Below are 20,936 nucleotides of genomic sequence, written 5' to 3'. Positions count from 1 at the left end.
AGGAAGCTAGTTGTTGTATTTTTTGATGAAAGATTACAAAGACTTTTTTTTTTGTACAATGTACACATGTATATCTTTCACAATAAAACCAGGACCCCACAAAATGTAAGAACATTTTCTTTTATATTTATTTTTTATTCTCATTTTAAAATTCACTTTTTTCTTATCAAATAGAATGTTAGTCTATATAATTATTTACAGTCATTCAGCAATCACTCAAAAAAAGCTCACCATAGTAAATGTTCTTGCTCATTCACAATATTTTTAGCACAATTTAATGTTTGTAGGAGCGATAACAATGAATTAAAATATAATAACTGGCATGATTATTCACATTCTTTCCATATTTCTTAGTGTTGTTTTGTATTATAATTTGCTTTAGTCAAACTAATATAGCAAGTTTCCAAATAGTGTGTAACCATATAAGTGTACAAAGCAATGCAGGTGAAAAATTCATTAATTTATACATTATTTTCCAATTACACTGCACAAAAATCAGGAGGCTAAATGAATGTTTTTGAGCAAGATAATGGATTCACCAAAGTAACAGAAGCCTTTAAGACATTACTTCACAAGTTGATGTGAAGTAATCGGTGCTCTTCTCTCAGTGTTGTCACAGTGCAATAATGTTTCTCCTGTGGGTCTGTGTAGAATGATTTTTTGCTATGGTCGCTGCTCTGTGAGGTTGATGTGCAGCTTTTGCAGCACTTGTAAGAGTTGGGAGATTTCTTCAGCTGTTTCCTTTTTCTGTTTCACCATCTCCAAAAGTGTGTGGAGAGCATTGCTCTGCTGGACTGGAGGGTTAATAACAGAAAACACGTTATTTGATAAAACAACAATTCAGCAGGCCCTCCAAGTGAATGTTTTGGAATCAATATGTTAAAAAAGCTCAGTTGACAGCATCAGCGGAATTATGATGATTACCACAGCAAGTGGAAGCAATAATGACAACAAAAACTGCAGTTAAAGTAAGGCACAGAAATGCATAGACATGTATTCCAGCTTCAAAAACGACAATTTAGACAAATTGACAGCTTAGACATCCTTACGGAGGCCCTATGTTACTTTTGCGACAAGCATGCAAAGTTTCTCGGCAGGAAACTTTTGCAAGGGAACAAAACACAAAAATTAACACTAAACTTTGTTGGGGGACTGCAATACCTTTGCGAGAGATCAGCTGGGAATGTGATACTTTTGCAAGAGAACGCAAAAGCATTGAAACAAAATTAGGCCACAAAAGCTGTCAATGGACCTTGACTTGTACTGAAGCCAAAATTTATTTCAGTTTACCCTTAAAACATTAATTTCATAATATCAGCTTTAACAAACAGATTGTCTCACCTAAAAAACTGAAGATAAGAATGAGAGTAAGGAGGAACGCAATAATGGCTGCACATGCTAAAAAGTAGTGCCGCCTAGTGGAAGTGCATATGTCATTCAGTCTGCTCACACAGGGCCTTCTCACTGGTTGACCTGTTTGATAGACAGCTCCCTGATCTTGCATCTGAAGATTCCCATTGGAGGTAGGAGGTGGTGGACGGGGGGGCTGAACACCTGCCAGTGAGAAGTGGGTTTAATTTTGAAGATCAGATTTTAAAGTCTGACATGATGTACATGACATGATGAAACACCTTTGCTGTGCTGTTCCGAGTGTGTGCGGTGCAGGTCATTGATGGAGTCGACGGAATGGAGCTCAATCTCTGTCAGGTCACGCTCGCTGACACGAACAAACGCTGGAGGAGGAGAAGGAGTGGACTTCATGATCACTCCCACCACTTACAAACAGACAGAGAATGCAAACCTGAGTCAAATATTCAAAAATCAATATTTACTTGTCCTCAAGTTGTTTTAAACCCTTATGACTATCTGTCTTCCATGAAATACAAAAGAAGCTATTTTGCACTGATCTCACTTTTCCATGCAATTGCAATGAATGGAGACCAGAGCTTTTAAGCTTAAAAAAAAGGATAAAATGCACCATGAAAGTTGTTACGGCTTCTGCATTGCAAATCTTTTAAAGTCATATGATAACTTCATGTGAAAAAAAGACTGAAATTTAAGTCATCCAGTAACTGTAATGAATAACTGTGAATAACTATTCCCATCCCCATCCCTTAATGGCTGGATGCTAAATTAAAGACAAAACCATTACATTTTACAGTTAAAGCACAGCTTTGTTGATGTTAAATAAAATATGTCACATTTGTATAAGTGTGAGGCTATATTGCTGTTGTTTTTGAACAGCTATCTCAAACATTTAGCCAACTTTGATGCATGAATGAAAACCAGTTGAAGTCTGGAAACAGCAGTGATGTTAAATGTCCAATGTTTTATATTAAATAGACGTCTGTTTGGTACGGTTCACCACCCAAAAAATAAAATTTGTTTCCAGCCCCCATATTTCAGATGAAGACAGTAAGCAGTGCATTTCACACACCAAACATCTCATCCCATTTAAAAACAGAAACCATGTGATTAGTCTGAGATCAATTGAGGCTGAATAGACTGAAATAAAATCAGAAGCAGGTGATCTTATATTGATGTCTCTACTATGGCCCAAATACACACTAACTTGACTGAAAATTATTTCTTAGTATGCCTGTGCCGGTTACTTACCCTCAGATTGTGTATTCATCAAACGTTAGTAGACGTCTGTATGTTGTGTTGTTGACAAACACTAGAGGAAACGCAGTGAAACCTCTGTGATTTGAGTGGTCTTCTCGGATGGTCTGGAGCGATCTGTGTCCGTCTCGTCCGCCTGGCACCTCTACCCCTAAACACAGCTCAAAATCCCCAGACCCAAAATAGCTGCAGCCTCATGGACGAGAAGAACGGTTATTTATAGATTTGGGGCCAAACAATCATTCAGTTACATGCAGACTTTTTGTATACTGATACAGGCATTAAAACTTTGATGAAAATGGCTTAAAATGCAGCTTAATAGAAAGAATGTGTTCTTATATCGATTATTTTTTAACTTATCTTGGGGTAATATAAAAACTACGACATAATTTTCTTTTCCTTTTCCTTAAAGACTATGCAGAATTGTTTAGAAGCTAGCTAGCGTTGGGAACTGAGAGAACAGGTTCTTTTTCAGATTATGTGTGATCGATTCCTGAACGAATGACTCGTATGAATCGGTTCCTTTTGTTGAATCAAAACTGCACACAGTGCGACCTGCGAATGAAGGCCTCGAACGCCAAAATTAGGCTCTTATGACGATCCACAAAGAAAAAATCAACAAAGCGTTACTATATGTTCATGAAAATTAAATTAGTGTATACTGACTTTGTTATATTAAATGACTAGTTAAAGATTCTCATTATGAGTTTTGTTGTTGAGATCAGTTTTTTTATATGAACATTTTTAAAATATTGCTTTTTTATTTGTTTAATAGTGCTATATAATATAGGGGCCAATTAGATATATTATAATGTCTCCTGTAAACACACCTTTTGTAAATATTGTATTTCCTCTTTTCATATCATAATTTGTAAACAGACTAGGCTACTGGAGACAATAAATGATAAAGTTGGAGTTTTATAGCTTTTATTAATTACACACTGCATTCAAAATACACATTTTTATCTGTTCATGTAAATGCACGAACTGATCTAAATGTATTGTAAAATGTAATTTGGATAACAGCGTCTGTTAAATGTATAAATTGAAAATGATTTATACCCAAATACTTGTTCCTCGAAAGTACTAAAATAATCGTTATATTCCTAACAAAACACATCCTTCATTTTTGTGCTGCTTGTCTAAAAGGAAAGTGATGCGCCATCGTTTATCGGAAGATTTATTTGAAGTGGCTGTGGGGAGTTGCTCAACAGCACGTGTACGTTAGGAATGTCAACTACATTTCCCAGAATTCCTTGAATTTACGCTCCTTGTTTTGAAGGGAAAGTAGAATTACGAAGAGCCGAGTCCAACCGAGCTGTCAGTGCCTGCGCTGGGCTTTTGAACAACTGCTTTGAAACTGAACGAAGGGCACAATGCTTGCTCGGGCTTTTGCAAAAGGACTCTGTAACCGACTTCCAAGGGAAACCACGCGGACTGTCGGTCTGGGGGCAACGGGGCGGCAGGACAGGCAAGCTTCCACAGAGGTATGCACGGAACTGGGATCATTAAAAACATCATAACCTATGCAAACGTTAAACAACTTAAAATAAACCGAAGTCTAACAAGCTAAAGATAATTTCCTGCAAAGTTCGTAAAAGTAAAGTTTTCACTTGGTGCATTTCGGTATAATGCCTTGACTCTAAGATGATTTTGAATCTAGTGCTCTGCTATGGCTCTGGGTGTCGTTCATGCAGGAGAAACACGGGCATCTGCTGCGCTAATTAAGAGCACGAGAGCGCCCATCCGTAGAGTCCTCGCGGCATAGACTGTGCGTGAATCACTGAAACACACAAGCTGCGGTCCGATTCATGTTGTTCCTACGCAGTGCTCACTACTCCCTAAACACTTGGTAAAGTTCACTTCGCCTAACAAACCGTGTTCATTCGGAACACCCTGGAACGTCATCAAACGCAGACAACATTCGAGTCGCGCAGATTATGAGTTTCTTGAATCTTAAGCGAAATTGTAAATATTACAGCAACTGCTCTGATTTAAAAAAAGTATTTTTTTCTATGTTAGTTCATTTTTAGTGGTCCTGTGGTGTGACAAATGAATTATAACATATTATTGACATTCTCCATGTCATCTCTCACCAAATATGATTTTATAAAAACTGCATGCGTAATAATGTCAGTGATAGTGATAAAATAATTAGACTCAATCACTGGTAGTCACAAGGCACTGAATTCTCCTGAGTTCTTAAACACACCAGTCTTGAGTGTGTGGAACCTGAGGTAATAAAGATAAAGCCTCCGACACACACTCTCTCAGTGGACCAGATAGTGTTCTAGTCTCTCATTCAGACTACTTAGTTGACTTTGGACTGGTTTCGTAAACTGTAAATAGCTAATGTGGCTTAATGTGAGGTAAAAGTTGGCAGACGCACGTAGGAGCCAGTCAAAGGTCGTAGCACCTTAAGCTGATTTAATAACACACACAGGATCTTATTTATTGCAGAATCTAATCATTAAACCCCCAATGATTCTGAACAATATATAAGATACCATAAAAATGAAAGCTTTTTTTTTACTATAAATTTGTAATATACTGTGTTACTATGATTGTTATTATTATCAAATATATTATTGACTGTATTATATAAATATGAACTTTATCCAAAAGGTTTTATTTGAATTGATTTTTCTCTGTATCTAGGTGGCACTTAAGAAGACCCCGCTGTATGACTTCCACAGGGCTCAGGGTGGTAAGATGGTGGAGTTTGCAGGATGGAGTATGCCTGTGCAGTACAAAGACAGTCATATTAACTCACACATGCACACACGCCAACACTGCTCCATCTTTGACGTCAGTCACATGCTGCAGGTCAGTGTGTAGACATTTAATGTACTGTATGTAGACTAATTCATATGGTTTGTTTTGACCCAATACGTGGTTTAAAAATTAAGTAAAACATCAGCTTAAAATGCCACATTTGACATACAACATTGGCTGTTTGTTATTTTGAGATAAGTGTGTCTAATAAATATTTGCTGTTTTCTCCTCATAGAGTAAAGTTTTTGGTAGAGACAGAGTGAAGTTTATAGAGTCTCTGATTGTTGGAGACATTGCTGAACTAAAAGACAACCAGGTAAGACACACCCACACAGAGAGTTCAATAACTGTCAACTTTAGTAAAAAACTAAACAAAAAAAACTTGCTTTAGTCATCAAAAATAATATTTATTTTTCTAGGGTACTCTCTCCCTCTTCACAAACACTAAAGGAGGAATCATGGATGATCTGATTGTGACCAAGACAGATCAGGGTTACCTGTATGTTGTCTCCAATGCTGGTTGTGTGGACAAAGACTCTGCTCATATGCAGGCCAGTAACAGTTAATGATCATTTACTTGATTCTGATTGATCAGGCATTCAAATTTTTTGACGCCACCACAAGGGGGCGTCAAAATTCCTTAACATTTTTCATTTCCAGTTGTTCTTAATAATAATATTGTGTGAAAATCGTATTATTTTAATGCAGTCGGTCTGTTAATAATTTTTATTTGAATATATTTATTTGCTTACACATATGTGTGTTTAAATGTATGTGTGTTTGTTTGTAGGCCAGACTGCAGGAGTTTAAAGCAGCAGGTCATGATGTAGATTTAGAGTTCATGGAAGAAAGTCTCATTGCTCTGCAGGGTAAGTCATGGGTCTGTGGTATACTTGCATGGTTATACTGTCCACATTCCTGCTTTATGTTTTTAGAATACATTGGTGTGTGTGCTATTTAAATGCATTATGTACATTTTTGGGGCATTCGTCTCGGCAATGATTATATGTTTATTAATGTGTATGCAGGCCCATCAATGGCCCAGGTTCTGCAGAAAGGTGTGGGTGATGACCTCAGGAGGTTGACCTTTATGACCAGTGTTTTGACCCCAGTGTTTGGCATCCAGGGCTGCAGGGTCACACGCTGCGGATATACAGGGGAGGATGGAGTTGAGGTGTGTGATCTCCATCTGAATGTATGACAACTATACTGAAATTATCTACTATTATTCAAAAGTTTGAGGTTTTTAACTTAATACTTTTATTTAACAAGGATGCACTCAATTAATCAAAAGTGTCAGTAAAGACATAATGTTACAAAAGATTTTTATTTCAAATGAATGCCATTTGTTTAAAGTTTCTATTCATCAACGAAAAGAATATATCATGGTTTCTACAAAAATATTAAGCAGCTCAACTGTTTTAACATTGATAATAAAAGTAAATGTTTCTTGAGCCCCCAAATCAGCATATTAGAATGATTTCTGAAGGATCATGTGACACTGAAGACTGGAGTAATGGATAATAAAAATTCAGCTTTGCAATCACAGGAATAAACAGTTATTTTAAATAGCAATAATAATTCTGTTTTTACTGTATTTTGATCAAATAAATGCAGCCTTGGTGATTATATGAGACTTATTTTAAAACCATTAAAAATCTTACAGACTCCGAACTTTTGTGTCTCGTGACTATAAATCATTATAGGCACAAATCTCTTTTTTTTTTTTTTTTACAGTGTAAGAACCGTTAGATATGTATCATAGATGAGTCTATTATCTAATAATAAAATGAACTAAACTAGCTAATTTTTTAAACTTTCTTTTTGGGAGGTTGGTTTGTGTGTTTTTTGGCATGTCTGTAACATTTATGCTGTTGTATTTACATATGATTTATTCAGATCTCAATACCAAGTGGAGATGTTGTCTCCCTGACTGAAAAGTTGTTAGCTGATAGTGAGGTGAAACTCGCTGGTCTCGGTGCCAGAGACAGTCTGAGGCTGGAGGCGGGACTTTGTCTCTACGGCAATGACATTGATGAGACCACCACACCTGTGGAAGCAAGTCTTGTTTGGACTATAGGTGCGTCAAGACTTTCATTATCACTTCCATGCATGTATATTGAATGCTAATGTATTTGTGTGTGTTTTAAGGTAAGCGTCGTCGTCAGGCACGAGATTTCCCTGGTGCTGACATCATTGTTCCACAAATAAAGTCAAAGACTCAGAGAAAGAGAGTAGGAGTGATCTCCACTGGACCACCTGTCAGACAGCACACACCAATCCTGTCTTCTGACGGCAGGGTTATAGGTAGGTGTTTAACAGAATAGTTCAAAATCATTGTTTATTCACCCTCATGTCATTCCAACTACTTTATTTAAGGTGAGGTCACCAGTGGATGCCCCTCCCCCTGCCTCAAACAAAATGTTGCCATGGGCTACGTGGAAGCTGGCTTCAGTAAAGTGGGCACATCTATCCAGGTGGAAGTGAGGAAGAAAGCAGTGCCAGCAGTGGTCAGCAAGATGCCATTCGTGCCCACCAAGTACTACATGGGCCAGTAGATGCACTGATCATAAAAGCGTCTGTGTTTATGAGAGGGTCTGTCGTAGATCTGTCTGGTAGTATTTAGAAGTGGAGGTCACTGCCATTGGATTCCCGCTGGAATGGAGACCAACTTTAGAGATTATGTAAAGCCTGAGAGACACGTCCACATTGAGCATTCCATAATGCAAACACTAATGCAAACTTTAAACACAAACATAATTTACTTCCATTTAAATTACATTCCAGGACATTCTGTTTTTTGCACAACATTTTGGCCACTTCACTAGAAATTCAAATCAAATGGAATTTCAGGATGTGGGAAAGGACCACTTGCTGTTTCTCTGTGTGTGTCTAACATAGAGCACTTAAAATGTTAGTTTGAGTGTGGGAAGGTTACATCTGTTTTAAAAACTACTGACTAGGATTCCTTTAATAATTTTGCCACATACCTGGTTAATTTTATGCCAGTGGACTGTTTTAGTGTCATAACTTTATGATGTACAATGATAAAATAATTAACAAAGCTAATCTGAATGAGAGAAACTGTTTTAGAAAAGTGCATATTTTCTCAGGAGTAGGTTGTCATGCTGTAGTATTGTTAATGTCATTAGCTTTAGACCACGTCACTGTGAAGTCTTTCTGTCCAAATGACCATTTCCATTTATGTTTCTTTTTGGGATGTGATTAAATAATTACATTTATTCTATATAATTTTATAAACTTTTACTTGAATGGTTGTCCCCAAAATAAGACTTTTAAAGTATATATAGACTTTTACATTAGCAGTCAACAATTTGGCATGGTTTGTGTTTGTATTGTGGGCTGTGATTTAAAATAAAGTTTTTAACTTAAGTATAACATTTTCGATTTTGACTATACTGTATTTGCAGAGAGTGAATTCAGCTATTATTAATAAGCGTTATGGTTTGCGTGTAACGTTTTATGGTGAGTCGTAATAGTTGGTTAGTTAATAAATAGTAAAATAAGTATTGTTGTAGTGAATGATTAACTTGTTGAAGAGTGAATGGGTTCTATGACCGGCGTTGATCAACCTGACGGCCACGTGTACCACCGTCTCACTCAATGAGAATTACTAGCGACCTAAAACCATAAAAGTCGCGGTATAATGACAGTTGTGTTTAGCGTCCTTATTGTTTTCATACAGAAAAGTTTATAAAGCTGTAACTTTTTTTGCAGACTATGCAATCCAAACATTTCTGAATTGCTGATCGTTGTGGGAATTGTAGTTCTCAATTTTACGTTTCTCGCAGAGGGCCTCAGTCGGAATCATACAGCGAACTACATTACCCATAGTTCTCTGCTGCTGTGTGAGCCGTAGAGGAGGAGCGTGCCGGGTGTGCAAGCAGTTACCGATGGGAAGATGGTGGAATCTGGAGCTGCAACGTGCACGATACTCCGTCCCAAACATTTCCAAAAACATTTACCATCACAACCTGGCATTAGATATCGGTTACCTGGGGACAACCATAGATAATAAATACTAAAACGAAGACTGAATTCTCAGTATTTTGATTTCGGTGCGAGGCGCACCTTACATTGGTGGGGCCAAACTGTACAGATCACAGTATTTCGATACTCGGAAGGATTTCTCGGCTGGGATTGTTGAAAAACTGTTGATTGTCTACAGCTTCTTGTTCTGTATAATCTGTCTCTTTTGGACTTCGGTGTTTTGGAGCGGCTGTCAGAATGCCACGAAACAAAAAGGGGAAACGCGGTGGGAACAGTTCGAGTAAGGGTGAGTTTAACACCTGCTGTCACACAAAATATCACCAAGCAAAAGTTTTGTCTTTTCTTCCAGCAATATATCTTTAGAACAAGATCAGTACTTGCATAATTGCGAATAATTGATTTAACAGAATTCATTGCTACTTTAAACCATTGTTTTTAAACCATTGGTAAAGTAGTTTTTATTGTAAGAATAAACCTCACTATGTTATGGCATATTTGTGCTTTTAAGCATAAAGTAACATTTAAAAATACGATTTCAAGCAAAAATATAGAAATTATGCTTTACAGTAGGAGTATCCCAACTCGGTCCTGGAGTTTAGCTCCAACTTGCCACAACACATCTGCTTGGAAGTTTCTAGTATGCCTAGTAAGAGCTTGATTAGCTTCAAGTGTGTTTTAATTAGGGTTAGAGCTAAACTCTGCAGGACACTGACCCACCAGGACCGAGTTTGGACACTACTGCATTACAGCTTTGATTTGGTCTTGCTGCTGATGTGCAACCATTTCAGCACCATTTACAGTTTGCCTAATTTCAAGTGCCAGTCTTCTAAAAACTTGAATGCATAATAACCTAAATATTTAACAATGATTATTTTAACTGTTTGCCCTTTATATCAGCATTAAAGATAGAAGCAAAGTGATTGGCTGTCAGGGTTATTCAGTCTGCAGCATGACAGGTGAAGCTCATGCCTGCTCATGTATATTTAGCCCAAGTGTCACGGAGGTGTGAAAACCGGGCCTTCCCGAACCACTCACGCGAGCTGCAAGATTAGATAAGTTATTTATTAAACATTCAACTATTTGTCTCAATACGAAGACTGGATTTCCTTTTAAAAAAGAGAAAGTTTTTGAGAAGTTCATGCGCAGAGTCAGCACGCATTCCTTGTGCGTGTGTTTTTTACAGTCTATGGTACCGCCAGTCAAACCAGATCAAGGGCTTGAGGATACTCACCCGGTAAATGCAAACATGGCAAAAAAAACGGGTCTCTCTTGTGACAGGACTGACTGTGGCGAGTGCTGAAGAGTTATTTCTCTGAATGACTGTCAAATCTTAATGAACTTGTGTTAATGTCATGCTGAAAACAAAACAAACAGGAAAAAAAAAGGTTTAAACCAGTCTACGATGGTTTGCCAGTCTTAAATGGTTTCAGGTGGTTTCACAACTGAGCTTGTGTACATGGTGAATTCTCATTCTGACAAGTTGAAAAATGGACTTGTCCTGACTAAAAGCAGACCTACAGGGGTGGGTTTCCCAAAAGCGTCCTTAGTTCCATTGAACTCTATTGGTAACGATGGAACTTGCGACCATAGTTGCTTTTGGAAAACGCACCCCTGATTAGGAGACCAAACTTTTTTTTTTTTTAAGCAGGGTTGCAATTTTGAAAGAGTCATTTGAGGCAACTTCAGAGTGCATGAGTAGCATTTCTTGTCAGCTGGTCTTGTCCTACAGTTAAATGTTTGAAAAGTCAAACTGATCTGATATAAGACCTGATTTAATCTCTCTCTTCCTCCTGTTCACTGTGAGCAGGCTCACTTCGACAGGAAGTGCTTCAGCTGCAGTTGCCAAAGACTGCCCTGTCACGAGCAGGTAGCGCGACCTGATCTTGATTGTGACCTCATGCCTCTCACCCCATTGATGTCTAATGAACTGCATGTGAATATCCATTCATGTGTATTTGTTTACATCATCTCTCATTTGTCTAATGCCTTTCATGACTAGAGAACCAAAATGCCCCAGAAGCATCTATCACTTCTGCTTTCTTGTGAAAGTAGACTTCTAGATCAGTGTTTCCTAAAAAATTTTTGGTCAAAAGTACATGCACAGTCCCATTAGTAAAGGTCAATGGAAATCATTAATCATTATTATGATTTGAGGCTGTTATTGTCTTGCCAAGTAGCTTTTTCATTAAGGTAGCTAAAGTTGTCTTTCATTGTTCTTTGAGCAATCATAGAGAACTGGGATGTCTAACAAAAGTAGTCATTTGACCTTTTCATGGTGGAATTTAAATACTGAAGTCTCCCCTGCTGCTTGGGAATCACATGTGTTCAGTCTGTTGCAGGTTCAGCTCTACTGAGTGATGAGGCTTCTGGAAAGTACTGGAACTCAAGTCAAAATATTCAGACTAACGGTTTCTATCCACATTTTGACTCTGCAAAGTCTGAGGCTACTGTTGATTGTCTCAGATTTGTTTTTCATAAATTCCCGACCATTCCAGACCCCTCCTCCACATGGTATTCATCCTCTGCTGAATGCACTGCTGCTTCCCATCTCATTCCTGCTGATATGTCTTGTTATGCTGATGCATGTATTGGTACTGCCAATTTAAAGTCTATTGGGATGGCACATTCATATTGATGAGATGTTGATGAACTCTTAGTTTGAGTCCTTTTTTAGATCTATAATGGTCTTCTGATTTGATTCTGAATTAGTCCTTGCTTAAATCTGCAAATCAGTGAACCAGTTGATTGAAGCTTTGGGTAAAGGTTTTGAAACATTTGATTAGTTGTTTATTTATATTTACTTGTACTGCTTTTGAAAAGTTTGGGGTCAGTATTACTTTAATTTATCAAGGATGCATTAAATTGATCAACTGATAGTGAAGACATTTATGTATTTGAAATAGAATCTAAAAAGACTGCATCATGTTTTCCACAAAAATATTAAGCAACAACGTTTTTTTTTTTAAAACATGAATAATAATAAGAAATGTTTCTTTAGCACCAAATCAGTATATTAGAATGATTTCTGAAGTATCATGTGATGAAAATCCAGCTTTGCTGTCACAGAAATAAATTCAAAAATATTTTACAACAGAAAAATGACATTTTAAGTTGTAATAATATTTTACAGTATTACTGTTAGTACTATATTTGTGATCAAATAAATGTAGCAAATAAATGTGTGAATATAACAGACTTATTTAAAAACAAAATCCAACTGACCACAAACTTTTGAACAATAATGTATTAGATGCGTTTAGCAGACCAACTTACAAATGAGTCACATCCTTGCAGACTAATCAAGTTAAATCATGATTGAATCAAACTTATATCATTTTAGATAATATCTTGTAAGGCTGTTTTAAATATAAATAAATATAACATAATAGATTCAGAAGGTTTGATTGAATCTTTTCAAATGTATGAACTGCATGACCTCTTTAACAGATTAACCTGAAAAGGATCTGATTCAGTAGATTCATGATCCAGAGTGGATCGGCGCAGAGAGGATGAAGTCTCAGGCTATTTCTCCACCTTAATCTGTCTTCCTGGTTTTAATTATCAAAATTGTTATATTCACTACCTTTTAATTTTTAAACATGGCATTTTCAAATCCTCATGTTTCTATTACTGACACTTTCGTGATAAACTAAAGGTCTGCTGTTACCTCAGGGGGAAGCAGGTGGGCCTTTGTGTGTGTGTTTATATATATGTATGTGTTTGAGAGAGACCACAGTGAACTTTGACCCAAGTCAGAGCTCTAGGTTTCTGGGTTGTTGGTTTGCTGAGAAGTCAATATGTGAGCGTGAAAGAGGTATTCATTTGGTTTTCTGTATAGCCACACTTTAAGTTGAAGTTAGTCAATGGGAGACTCTTCAAATTACTAAAACTAAGGGCACAGACTGGTTTTGCAATCCTGCATGTGTTTTTGTTTTCTTTGAGCACTGAAGTGAATCTTCTGGTTTTGTCCAAGCAAAGGGTTTAGGTTCTGGTACATGAATTTTGTGGACAGTTAAAACGTACGATCGCTCTATAACACATCCATCTGACTAACCTATGATCATTCCCATCCTTTATTTAAATAAACCATTAAATTAATGTTTACTCTGTATCTCTTCAACATGTCTCTCTCTCACTGTTTTAGGGAGAAATGGGGCGAGAGGCGAGTCTGGTGTGAGTGATGATGATTTGGCGTCGGAGGTTCTCAGTCACTACAGCAGCGCCAGTGAGAGCGCATCAGTCATAGAGGAGGGCACAGGTACACAGACAATTAAAAACATCAAACATACACAAGCCTCATCACAAATAAATATATATATATATATATATATATATATATATATATATATATAGATATAGATATAGATATATAGATATATATAAAACATGCAAAAAGTACAAAAAAAACCCATCCACACTGACTGTGCTGTGCAGGGGAGGTGGTAGATGAACAAACTGCTCAGGAAGAAACAGAAGACAAACTGAAGCAATGCATCGACAATCTGATGGACAAAAGGTATTAATACGCTGACGCAACAGTGAGCAATACAAGCACACACACAGTTACTGAAAACTAAATGAGCTTTGCAGCTGTTTTACTCTTATCTTTTATATATTTTTCAGTGCTAAGACCCGTCTGGCTGCACTAGAAAGTCTGCGCTTGGCGTTTTCTTCCAGAGTCCTGTATGAGTTTTTGTTAGAGAGACGTTTCACCATTAGTGACTGTCTGGAAAGGAGCTTGAAGAAAGGTGGGAATTAGGACTTAATTTTTGTGTTCTCACATGTCAAAGTTAAAGTCAATGGGACAACTAAGAGCACAGAGGTCCACGCACTTGGCCCAAAGAAGGTATCCTGTGTGTTTGGTCTTTTCAGTGTGCGAAATTAAGTTTAGGATAAATTCTAATCTGACTCCATTTTAATCATTCTAGTATTTCAATAGTATTTTATCTAGCCCCCATAGTTAATGCAACTGTATAACAACTTAACTAAAGTCAAGCAGTTAGTCAGAAATCTAGAAACTCACTGTAAGGCTGGTGCCAATATGTCTGATCAACCCCTCGATGAAACAAAAGGCCCTCCTGAAAATTAACACTTGAACTATCTCCTGCATATGTAAAAGGAACTTCAGAGACGCAGCACACAGTGCAGCTCACACTTCACACATACTATCTCCCCTTCACCCCCCTCCTCCTCCTCACCTAAAAATACACTGAAAACCTATGCAATGTTATGTATGTACAAGAAGTAACTATGCGTGTTTGATATCATTTAAAGTGTCTCTGTGCGCCTGGTAAAATGGTCTCATTCTCCCAACCATAATGAAAAGCTAAAAGAAGTTATAAAATATGAGAAAAGTGATGGGGCTCTTAAAAGGTGTTTCCCTCCCCCAGATCCTCCGTTCAGACTATACCTCCTGTATGTAAAATAAGAACCCATTCAAGTACAAATTCTGATCTCACAGTGTGAATCCCTCAACAGGGAACCAAAATAGAATTATAATGACAGACACCACCATTTGGTAAGAATATAGAATAGTAAGAATAGTTAGCTGGGTATATAAGGGAAAGGTGCTGAAAAGTTCGGGGAGTCTGTAAGTTGACTTCCAACACAAACGCTGTAGTTTTTCTCATTCTGGCTACAGAATACCCCGATCCTTTTGCAACATTTCCTTAAGTACTTCAGACCAAGACCAACATCCCCCGAGATGGAGACAGGAGCTAACAGTTGGAATTTGCATTGATCGAGTTAACACCTTTTGGGACAAAAGGTAATTTTGCATGAAAACCACTGGAAACTGACCCGCCCTCTACAGTGTGTAAAATATCTCTAAACTGTTAGGATCTGTGTTACCTTTTAGTTTAATTCTTGTAAGAATGAGACCATTGTACCAGACACCCTGAGACAATTCAAATTATACCAAACATGACTGTAAATATCATTCATGTAGAACATTATATTCTACTATTGACCATTCTGAGTGAGTTGAGTGAGGGGAAGGAAGGGGATGAAAAGGAACTGATGCATATGTGTGAGAGGCATTTTCCCGCATTTTCTCTCAGTTGGATGTGGAGACAGATGTCTCTGTTAATACACTGTATGTTGTCCATCTCAGAAGTTAAAAGTGTCTGAGGTTCTGTAATTCTTACACCGGTTTACATGCGTGTTTGTTTTCTCTGAGCACTGAAGTGAATCTGCTGGATAGAGAGAGAGAGTAATCTAAAAAAGGTAAGTAATTCATACATGTAAGAAAGTACAAGCACTGTAAGGATAAAAAGTATTTTTATTAAGTTTAGATTATTATATATTTTTTTTTTCTTACAGTGCTTGTACTTTCTTACATGTATGTATTACTTATTCACAAAAGATAACTTTAATTTTAATAACTTTGTAATTAAAATGATATTTAAAATAAATAAATAAAAACTAAGAAAGGCAAAAAACAAAACATGAGTTTTGATCTAAAAACAAACTAGTCTACGTGCTTCTACAATCCAAAGCTATCAGAAATTTATTACCACTCTTCTTTCAAAAGTAAACTGTAAGTTTATCATATAGGGTAAAAAAATAAAACTTGAGGGCAGTGGTCCGAAAGTAAATGTTGCATTATATCCAATTACTTTATATTAAAGGGTTACTCCACCCCAAAATGAAAATTTTGTCATTAATTATTCACCCTCATGTCGTTCCAAACCCATAAGACCTCCGTTCATCTTCGGAACACAAAATTAAGATATTTTTGATGCATTCTGAGAGCTGTCTGACCCTCCCATAGACAGCAATGGAATTAACACAATCAATGTCCAGAAACATAATAAGGAGATCAGTGAAATAATCCATGTGACATCAGGGGTTCACCCGTAATTTTACGAAGCTACGAGAATACTTTTTGTATGCAAAGAAAACAAAAAGGTAACACTTTATTTCCATAGTCCACTTTAGATATACTGACTATTAGAAACTTTGCAAGTATGTCAACTTATTCTACTAACCCTAAACCTACCCTACTGAGAGTTAGTAGTCATGTAGTTGCAAATTAATGAGAAATTAGTTGACATGTAGTTACAAAGTTACTTCTAGTTAGTAGAATGTCTAAAGTGGACTATCGAAATTAAGTGTAACCAACAAAAATAATGACTTTATTCAACAATTTGTGTCACTGTAGCGGCATTTTGGAGAGTATCCGCTGGACGCAAACAACGTATGCTGTTCTGTGTCAGCCACACCACACGATATATTATTTTTGTTTTCTTTGCATACAGAAAGTATTCTTGTAGCTTCGTAAAATTACGGGTGAACCCCTGATGTCATATGGATTATTTCACTGATCTCCTTATTATGTTTCTGGATGTTGATCGAGTTAATTCCATTGCTGTCTATGGGAGGGTCAGACAGCTCTCAGAATGCATCAAAAATGTCTTAATTTGGGTTCCGAAGATGAACGGTGGTCTTATGGGTTTGGAACGACATGAGGGTGAATAATTGAGACAATTTTCATTTTAGGGTGGAGTAACCCTTTAAAATGTCTATAACATTTTATCATTTATTAAACAATTTTATTATATAAAAATTCAAGACTGATTTCTCTTACTTTGCAAATAAACTAACTTGATTAAGTGTCTTTTTTTTTCTTTAGGTGGAGGAGAGGAGCAGGCCGCTGCTGCTACAGTGTGCGCTCTCTTATGTGCGCAGCTCGGGGGCGGAGTTGAAGGTGAGGAGTGCTTTAAGATGCTCCACCCCATCCTCAGTTCCATTTTGATTGACAGCTGTGCCAGCCTGTCAGCTCGACAGAGTGTGAGTTGATGCCTCAGTATATGTCTATAAACCTTTATTCGTTCGATTCCATTAACACTTAAAATGGGATTGCTTACTTATCTCACCTTTTGTCAGTGCGCTCGAGCTCTGGGTATGTGCTGCTACGTGTCTGCCTCAGATGATGCAGAGGTATGATCAGATCTTATAAAATGCATATGAATATTTATAGATCTGCATGTTCATAGTAGTATCATCTATCTTTTTCCTCCTGTCTTTTTCAGGACCTGCTAAAATCTATTGGTCATTTGGAGAGTGTGTTTGTGGGTGCATATCCCCTGGGGGATGGCACCCTGCCCTCTGTTAAAGCCGGGATCCCTGCACTCCACAGCGCCGCTCTTCAGTCTTGGGCTCTGCTTTGCACCCTTTGCCCTGCATCACGTATCAACACCATTCTGAACCAGTGAGTTTGAATTGCAAAAAAAAAAAAAAAACACATCTTTGCACAAATAGCCCATAGTCCAAATAGGCAAAAGTTTGCAAAAAATAATGGCCTGCACTCTATAAAGGTGATAAAGGACAACAGAAAAGCGAGAGAAACAAAACATTACTGAGGACTACAATGCTGGTTTCGATAATGTTTGGACCCACAAATCTACCCATATCTCCTCACTGAACATCTGTAAAAAAAAAAAAAGAAGAACTTGAACAATAAAAAAAACACTACTTTTTCTATGCTCTCACTATTTCTTATATACCTCCTTGTTCTAGCTTGTACTATTATTCTATAATGTTGTATAGCTAGCACCTCTCATGTTATTGCTTCCTTAAGATTAATTGCTTTTTGTATTCCTCATTTGTAAGCCACTTTGGATGAGTGTCTGTTAAATGAATAAATATAAATATGACCTGCCCTTTAGTAATTAGGCATTGAAGGTGGTCTTATGACCGAAATGTTTGCCATCTGTGAAGCTGTGGTTATTATTTCACATCTTTTTTTCTTGTATTTTCACCTTTATACTGTATGGGCCATATTGTTTCAAAGCCACAATCCAAAACGGTTTTGATATCTTAACCACAGTGAATGCAAAAGACATGTTATGTAATGCTTTTATCAGGGTGAGGAAAAAAAGCCATGTGACAACACCCAGATTGAATAGATAGACTTATTTGTCTGTAATATGATCTATCTCTTTGTCTGTCTTTTAGCCACTTGCCATGTCTACACGCGTGTTTAGAAAGCAGTGAGGTGAACTTCAGGATTGCTGTGGGAGAGACCATCGCTCTGCTGTATGAGTTGGGACGGGACATTGATCAGGTGTGTGTTGTGTAATGCTGAATAGGTTTGAGTGTTAGGAGGAGGATGGCAGTGTACGTAATGTGTGTGTTGTTTCAGGAGTTTGAGTATGAGGACTCCGAGGCATTGTGTGACAGTCTAAAGAACCTGGCCACGGATGGAAACAAACATCGTGCTAAAAATGACCGCAGGAAACAGCGCTCAGTCTTCAGAGAGGTGCTGCACTACATTGAGGTGAAAGGAGAATCACAACTCATGCCTTTTTGTTTTTAATTAACGTGTCAGTTAATTACATCCAAATATTTTATAGCAACTTTGCATGTAGGGCTAAGAAACCGAGTTGATCCAGGACTGTCTTAGATGATTATGGTTTAAAAATTTACTGACATCGGAACAAACATTCCCTCCTATCTTCAGAATGAAGATTTCACAGAGGAGAAGATCCAGTTTGGGATTGAGGGCATCTACATTGATGGCTGGATGCGCCGCAGGATTTATGATGCCTTTAAGGAAGTGCTCGAGTCTGGAGTCAGACACCACTTACAGGTGAGGAGGACCAATTGCAGCTCACCGTTGGCATCCTGGTTGGCATAAATAACACTGTAGTACTATAAAAAATTTGATTGTTTCTCCCAGCCAATTAAGTCATTTAACTAATTGATATTTGAATCTATGAACAAGATTTTACCAGTGATTTTTGCGTGATGTTAGTGATTTACTGGATAAAGATTTTAAAAGTATTTATTGCTCTCAATTTCACAGTAATACATTTTAGAGCTTCTCATTACTAGAAAAATGTATATTCTTTATAAGATACTTATGGTATTTTAAGATTGTGTTAATTTACTTGACATTTCCAGTGACAGAAATCACATTTATTAATAATTCGGCTACCTCTACATATTGAGGTTTTTGTAGACCAATTGTAGAATTTGTAGTTATTGTTCCTTATTTTAATACTTTTTTTGGACTTGTTTTAAATCATCTAAAGTCATCTTGAGGCTCCCTTTGAGGTTTTTTGAGCACCCTGTACAGGCCTTGACCCGATGTTTGAGAACCACAGTTTTTGTCTGTTTTTTGTAGTTTAATCCTTTGTTGAGGGATATTTTTGGACTTGGACCTCCTCTCATCCTGGATGCATCTGTCAAAGCCAGCAGGATCTCCCGCACAGAGAGGGTAATCTTGAACCTTTCGCTTATAAATGTAATAAATAACAGTGACGCTGACATGACGAGAAGTCTTATTTTGCAGCGTGAAGTCAGATTCAATTGATTTTGTAAACTGTCTGCTAAAAAATGCAAATTTACTCAAAACTGTTTCATTCATTAAGGTTTTGTGTGCATATTTATATAACTTTGGTTTGTCTCTTCACAGCATCTGTTTAACTCTGCTGCATTCAAAGCCCGGACTAAATTAAGGAACAAAGTGAGGGACAAACGTGCCGATGTGATGTGAGGATGAAGGCGACAGAGAGAAACACTACATCCTTAAAATCCCCACGGCTCACTTGAAATTATAGTTTGACATACTGCCAGAGACTTGACAATGGACATGTGTGACTGTCTGTCTGAGTGTGTGTGAATGTGAAAGGCTGGGTGTGTGCACGTGTGTATGCGGTGTTGTGTTTTTATTTAACATCACAGTGTGAAAGCTAGGAATCCTACAATTAAACCAACATGAAATATAACAACCTCTTGTAAGGCTGAATTCAGCTTTTCTGTTGAAACCTGTTTTACCTCCTCAAGTGTTTTTTGGAAAAAAAAGAGAATTTTATTATTGAAACATCAACTTTTTACAGATCTGTAACGAAGAGGCCAAGAAAATTGAATTCTTTGTAGTTTTTCTAAATGCATTTTATAAGTGGACTATGCTGATGCACCTGTATGATCTGTATCAGTATGATCTGATGATGCAAATAAATGAAAATACATCTTTGACTGCAAGTTGCCAGAGATAGTGTAGACCGTTTTGTTAAACCTCTCTCACTGCCACTAAATCAACCATGTTTTACATCTTAATTCTACTCATCTTCTGAAAAGGTTTTTTTTTTTTGGCACAGTGTGATGCAGTCAACTACGGTTCTTACATCATTGTACCTTCACCCCAAGCTCATGTCTGCCCATTTAGATCATGCTTTCAACATTTCTTTTGAAATATGTCAAGTTTTCTTTTAAGCAAATGTACTGTATGCAGCAGCAGGATTTTGGAAGAGAAAACACAAAATAAATTATGTAATTCCTTCACAGAGTTGGAAGTCTTCTTGACAGACACAAATGTATCTGTAGTAAGACATGGCTTTTATTAAAAACAAATTGAGGAAAGTGTGATGACTAGAACTGCACTACAAATCTGGTTATTTGATTACATATCTTTAAAATGTATTGTTTGATACAGACAGTTTAAACATACATACATTTATTGTTCGTTTGCTATTATATTTCACTTTAAGTAACTCATTAGGGTCATGCACATGTTTTGTAAC

The 20,936-nt window shown here is 37.1% G+C and overlaps 3 protein-coding genes across 6 annotated transcripts; 2 read left to right on the top strand and 1 right to left on the bottom strand.

Annotated features, from left to right (window-relative positions):
• Nucleotides 1–105: 105 nt before the first annotated feature.
• On the bottom strand, nucleotides 106–4,513 carry LOC306848516 (uncharacterized protein). 3 transcript variants are annotated; one of them, XM_079383115.1, is made up of 4 exons: nucleotides 2,617–3,106; nucleotides 1,632–1,775; nucleotides 1,342–1,554; nucleotides 106–794 (listed from the first exon to the last, which is right to left on the bottom strand). In XM_079383115.1, the coding sequence occupies exons 1-4, from the start codon at nucleotides 2,633–2,635 to the stop codon at nucleotides 664–666; spliced, it is 507 nt and encodes a 168-aa protein (XP_079239241.1). In that variant the 5' UTR covers nucleotides 2,636–3,106; the 3' UTR covers nucleotides 106–663. The 3 variants fall into 3 exon arrangements, with proteins under 3 accessions (XP_079239241.1, XP_079239242.1, XP_079239243.1); XM_079383116.1 differs by having other exon boundaries at nucleotides 108–794; nucleotides 1,632–1,733; nucleotides 2,617–4,513; XM_079383117.1 differs by having other exon boundaries at nucleotides 140–794; nucleotides 1,474–1,554; nucleotides 2,617–2,775.
• LOC306848515 (aminomethyltransferase, mitochondrial-like) lies at nucleotides 3,976–8,794 on the top strand. The gene is made up of 9 exons (XM_079383114.1): nucleotides 3,976–4,109; nucleotides 5,281–5,448; nucleotides 5,633–5,713; nucleotides 5,817–5,948; nucleotides 6,188–6,266; nucleotides 6,426–6,571; nucleotides 7,297–7,477; nucleotides 7,549–7,704; nucleotides 7,777–8,794. Exons 1-9 carry the CDS (start codon nucleotides 3,999–4,001, stop codon nucleotides 7,953–7,955), a joined length of 1,233 nt encoding a protein of 410 aa, XP_079239240.1. The 5' UTR covers nucleotides 3,976–3,998; the 3' UTR covers nucleotides 7,956–8,794.
• Nucleotides 8,795–9,278: 484 nt separating this feature from the next.
• On the top strand, nucleotides 9,279–20,794 carry LOC306848507 (interferon-related developmental regulator 2-like). Of its 2 annotated transcripts, XM_079383104.1 has the most exons (13): nucleotides 9,296–9,694; nucleotides 11,216–11,275; nucleotides 13,553–13,666; nucleotides 13,843–13,924; nucleotides 14,032–14,156; nucleotides 17,042–17,199; nucleotides 17,296–17,349; nucleotides 17,442–17,620; nucleotides 18,367–18,475; nucleotides 18,554–18,688; nucleotides 18,872–19,000; nucleotides 19,538–19,630; nucleotides 19,829–20,785. In XM_079383104.1, the coding sequence occupies exons 1-13, from the start codon at nucleotides 9,646–9,648 to the stop codon at nucleotides 19,907–19,909; spliced, it is 1,368 nt and encodes a 455-aa protein (XP_079239230.1). In that variant the 5' UTR covers nucleotides 9,296–9,645; the 3' UTR covers nucleotides 19,910–20,785. The 2 variants fall into 2 exon arrangements, with proteins under 2 accessions (XP_079239231.1, XP_079239230.1); XM_079383105.1 differs by lacking the exon at nucleotides 11,216–11,275 and having other exon boundaries at nucleotides 9,279–9,694; nucleotides 19,829–20,794.
• The last annotated feature ends 142 nt before the right edge of the window (nucleotides 20,795–20,936 follow it).

This window comes from Barbus barbus (assembly GCF_936440315.1).
Source record: "Barbus barbus genome assembly, chromosome: 28".
Classification (NCBI taxonomy): Eukaryota; Metazoa; Chordata; class Actinopteri; order Cypriniformes; family Cyprinidae; genus Barbus; species Barbus barbus.
The sequence above is the reverse complement of the archived record's forward strand: the minus strand, read 5'-3'. Positions and strand labels throughout refer to the sequence as shown.

Excerpts from the sequence above, each read along its gene's own strand:
- LOC306848516 (XM_079383115.1), bottom strand. Across the intron at positions 1,555-1,631 it reads CTCGGAACAGCACAGCAAAG|GTGTTCAGCCCCCCCGTCCA; the intron begins GTGTTTCATCAT and ends TCTCACTGGCAG. Across the intron at positions 795-1,341 it reads TCTTATCTTCAGTTTTTTAG|TCCAGCAGAGCAATGCTCTC; the intron begins GTGAGACAATCT and ends TTAACCCTCCAG.
- LOC306848515 (XM_079383114.1), top strand. The coding sequence starts at position 3,999 with ATGCTTGCTCGGGCTTTTGCAAAAGGACTCTGTAACCGACTTCCAAGG. Across the intron at positions 5,714-5,816 it reads CTGAACTAAAAGACAACCAG|GGTACTCTCTCCCTCTTCAC; the intron begins GTAAGACACACC and ends TTATTTTTCTAG. Across the intron at positions 7,705-7,776 it reads TTCTGACGGCAGGGTTATAG|GTGAGGTCACCAGTGGATGC; the intron begins GTAGGTGTTTAA and ends ACTTTATTTAAG.
- LOC306848507 (XM_079383104.1), top strand. The coding sequence starts at position 9,646 with ATGCCACGAAACAAAAAGGGGAAACGCGGTGGGAACAGTTCGAGTAAG. Across the intron at positions 17,621-18,366 it reads ATCAACACCATTCTGAACCA|CCACTTGCCATGTCTACACG; the intron begins GTGAGTTTGAAT and ends TCTGTCTTTTAG. Across the intron at positions 19,001-19,537 it reads GAGTCAGACACCACTTACAG|TTTAATCCTTTGTTGAGGGA; the intron begins GTGAGGAGGACC and ends TGTTTTTTGTAG.